General features: G+C 41.2%; 1 protein-coding gene across 1 annotated transcript; it reads right to left on the bottom strand.

Moving 5' to 3' along the window:
* Window positions 1-1,436: 1,436 nt before the first annotated feature.
* LOC122066287 (E3 ubiquitin-protein ligase ATL42-like) lies at window positions 1,437-2,997 on the bottom strand. Its single transcript, XM_042630105.1, has one exon. It carries the CDS (start codon window positions 2,971-2,973, stop codon window positions 1,639-1,641), a length of 1,335 nt encoding a protein of 444 aa, XP_042486039.1. The 5' UTR covers window positions 2,974-2,997; the 3' UTR covers window positions 1,437-1,638.
* Window positions 2,998-4,244: the final 1,247 nt, after the last annotated feature.

Here is a 4,244-nt window from a genome sequence, read left to right as displayed (position 1 = left end):
TTAATTTCTGAATCTCATTGATTTTTCTAATGCCACCTTCTTTATTTTATGTGTTTCTTTGCATCACTACGCAACTACTAAACTACTACTACGAGCACCCACCAGCCCTTAAAAAAAATTAAATAAATGGATCTATAGAAGTTTTGGAGTCAATGAATCTATTCTTGGAACCCTGACTGTGAAAGTCTAAAACCCTAGTGACTTCCCATCAAGGATTAAAGGGACGTTATCGGCAGATGCTGATATCGAATTGGATCGAATTGGTGGATGTCGGTTGATTTTACCCCTGATACTTTTACTATTCTATCTCTAAACTGATCAGGATCAATTAGAGATTGGGGATAGATTTCAGCCAATATCAATCCGATATGACAAAATATAGATTTTGAGAACTATAAGAGAATGCATAGTATTTTCCCCTCAATTGTTACTTTTATCCGGAGTTTGTAACAAATGCATTTTAGTAATGAAACTATGTAATGGAACATTGAAGTCATTTCTAACCTACCCAAAGGATTTGGGAGAAAGAGAACACTAACATGTTTTTCAGGGAAAAAGGTTTATGTGGGGAAATGTGGCCCCTATGACCAGACATATGAGAGAGAAATAACCAACCTATCCCCTGTGAAATATAAAATGGATACTTCTTTGTGGATGTTTTCTTGTTTATTCTCAACGGCCCTCGTATATGCATAGAAACCCCTCTCCCTCACAGCAAAACACTTCCCATTTTTTTAAAGACAGACTCAATTATAAACCAAACCACGATGAAGGAGCCCCTGCGCCATAGACACAATATGTCCGCAGTGACGATCCTCTTAAACATTGCCCTCTCAATCTTTCCCTTTTTTTTTTTTTTTAATAAAAAAGGGCATGCCATTATCACTTTCCATTCCATTCTTTAATCCCATTAAGTAAAAATGGTATCCCTATTACAGCCCCAAATCCAATGGAATTAATTTGAACAACACTCCTTCACAGGAATAACGTTCACCCCAAAACCCAAAACCCAAAACCCAAAACCCTATCCTCCCAGGGACCTACAAGCAATAACATGGCAGACAAAGCAGTTAAACACTCACAGCTTTAATGGATTTTGTAGACTCCGTCGTCTTCTTTGTAGGGGACCTCAAGTGAAGTTGTTTACCTGCTTACCAAGTGTAACAAAGCTTTTCATATGTCGAAAACGAAAGTCCACTCAACGTAGTCACATACTCACATGCCCCCAACAACTCCGACAATCGGAAATATCTCATATTAAACCATCTAAGTCTCTGAATCCGAGGTCGACCCTTCTCTTCTCCTGTGCAGAAAAAAATGGCAATGGCTACCAATTCAATACTTCAATCTTGCTCCACAGTCTCGTGGTAATTCAGTTTCACTTTCAGGCACAATTCATAAAACATGGAATTTGATAAAATGGATAAGCAGAGTTCTTGAATGAATAAAATGAAAATCTGTTCTTTCTCGCTTTCAAGTCTTCTTCATAATTGAATCTGTATCTAAGTAGAATCCACGTAATTGACCAACAAAACCCATTTTTCCCACCTTCAATCTGAATATATTGTCTGAGATTCGCCATGGCAGCAGCACATGTAGGCCTTGGGACTCGGGAGTTCAAACCACACAACAATGGCGTCAAATTACTATCCTCTGCGACCTGTTCTCCCGACCAGCAAACCACTGAACTGTTCGTCTCGCAATGGGTATCCAAACCTTCCTCAACCTTTCGTCTTTCCCGTTATGATGCAAAGACGACTCTCTAATTCTGTTCTCTACTCTGTAATCTGAAAATCTCGAGAGGCTAATAATCTCTGACACGGATCTCGCCCCTGTTGGAACCAACATACCTGGCGGATGATCATTTGGATTCAATTCGGACCCCGAAGAAGAAGGGAAGTTTGACTTGGAAGAAAATGAATAGTTCGTTCTCATCTTACTGAGTTTACTCTCGAACACCTTCTTCTTCTCCATCTCCTCCTTAATCTTCATAATTATCTCATTTGATGAACACCCATTATCGGAAAATGCCGTCGCAGAAGTGAATCGATCACTGCTCGAAGCCAATGATGAGAATCTGAGCATCTCCGAATTCAAAAGCATGAGATCAGAAGAATTGACATCGCTCCATCTGTTCTTGAAGACGACATCGGAGACTATAATCCTGCGATTGAATTCATCCACTAAATTACGATTATCAGCATCGATAATGGGTTGTTCTTCCTGGATTGGCAATTCTTCCCCTAATTTCTTGCCCTTTTCTATTCTCCGAAAGCTGCTACCGATGCTGAACCTGGAAGACGAAGAACCCCCAAGATAATTTTCAGGGTCTTGCTCTCTCCTTACAAAGAGCTCGATATTGTGGTCATCGGTGAGATCAGAGGGGTTCCGAGAGATTCTCAAACTGTTAGAAGTGGCAGTGAAGAAGGTGATGTCGGAAGGTTCGACCTTCTGCCTGCACAGAGGACAGCTAGAGTGATTATCGAGCCAACGATCGACACAGTCGATGTGGAAAGCGTGTTTACATTTGGGCAACAATCTAAGAATCTCGATATCTTCGAATTTGGAAAGGCAGACAGCGCACTCTAGCCCTTCTCTCGCTCCTTCCAAAGTAGAGAAACGGAAGTAAGGAAGCGACTCGATCACCGTCTTATCGATCCCGGAAAAACGAGAGCTTGCTCCGGCGAGTAACCCAGAAGCAGAAAAGCGGCCAAGGTCGGCAGGGTCATCGAGGAGGTCGGAAGGGAGTGGTCTATGACAGAATTTGGCGTAGATGAGAAGGAGAAAGGTTAAGGAGAACATTATAGAAAGGATGCCAATGACTACGGCGAGACTTGGCCGGAATCCATTAACCACGTTGTCGTTGGAGTTCAAGCTCCCGGGGGATTGGGATTGGGCTTCGGCGAAGATGAAGATGAAGAAGAAAGGAACCAGAACGATGATGGTTCTGGTGATCGAAACCAAATTACCCATAGCGATTAGCGAAGCGAAGGATCAAACTCCGCCGAAATTAGTACTTAGTAGAGAATTTGAAAAGTTTTTTTGGGTTTTTGACGTTTTGTATTTGTGGCCGACTTAGATCATCCGGTTCCGGTTCCGATTCCGATTCCGATTAGGAATGGTCTGGAATTGGATCGGTCAAGATCGGCTTTGGGATCGGTTGTATAGAATAAGGATTTGTCAAGAATCGGGAGATGTCTTTGACTCTCTATCGATTCGGTCTGGGTTGGCAGAAATCAGATGATCCGATTCGATTATTTAATCCATGTTCTGAGTTACCAACAGCACCTATGGTATTTAGGCATATAGTGGGGCCACAAGGATGGTCAATGATACTGATACAGATACCAATACTGATATGACTTTGATAAAAATATAAAAGTCATATTTATCAGGTATCAATATCAATCGATCAGGTATCAATATCAATCATAACTTATACGGTTGATTCAATACAAATATCAATACTGATACCTATACAATTTACTATTGGTGTTGCTTTGCTTTTGCTCAATCTTAAATAGAATGGCTCTTTTCACCATAGCCTTACTCATTTATATGAGTGTGGAAAATGAAAATGATCTAGTTTCATGATTGTCTTGTATAATTCTCTCAAAAAAATGGTGATAGTGCATAGGGGTGTCAACCGAACAGGCTGGTCTGGTTTTGGTCGGGCTTAATCGGGCTTGAAGACTTTCAAAGGTTGCATCGTGTCCGTCCATTTAACTAATCGGGCTTAGTTATTGAGGGCATGATACTCTTTATATTCGGTCGGTCAGCCTCGGGCTATAATCAGGCTTTAGTCGGGCCTTAACCGAGCTACGAACATGTTTAATGTTAAACGGGCTTTAACCAGTTTTTAAACGGACCCTCTTTAAAATGTGCTCTTATATTCCAGCCCACTCATGCAAGCCCAAAAAAATGACAATAAATCAATAAATGATACCAAATATAACTATTATTTAAAATGTGAACATGTCTTTACTTTTTAGTTTTTTACTCTTTAATTTTGGGGGGGTAAAATAGATATTCTACAATCATTAAAGGGTCGGGTCAGGCCGGTGCACAATAGGCCGATCTTAGTCTGGTCTTATTCAGTCGGTCTCGGTCGGGCGCCCGACGGTCCAAATAGCAAAATCGAGATCAATCGTTTGTAAACGGGCCGGGCTCAAGCCCGACATGTTTAATAAACGGTTCGGGTCGAGCAGGTCTATAAACGGTTGGTCCCGATCGATTTACTTGGG

Source organism: Macadamia integrifolia, unplaced genomic scaffold (genome assembly GCF_013358625.1).
Source record: "Macadamia integrifolia cultivar HAES 741 unplaced genomic scaffold, SCU_Mint_v3 scaffold2319, whole genome shotgun sequence".
NCBI classification, from domain to species: Eukaryota; Viridiplantae; Streptophyta; class Magnoliopsida; order Proteales; family Proteaceae; genus Macadamia; species Macadamia integrifolia.
The sequence above is the reverse complement of the archived record's forward strand: the minus strand, read 5'-3'. Positions and strand labels throughout refer to the sequence as shown.

Coding starts and splice junctions, on each gene's coding strand:
- LOC122066287 (XM_042630105.1), bottom strand. CDS start 2,973: ATGGGTAATTTGGTTTCGATCACCAGAACCATCATCGTTCTGGTTCCT.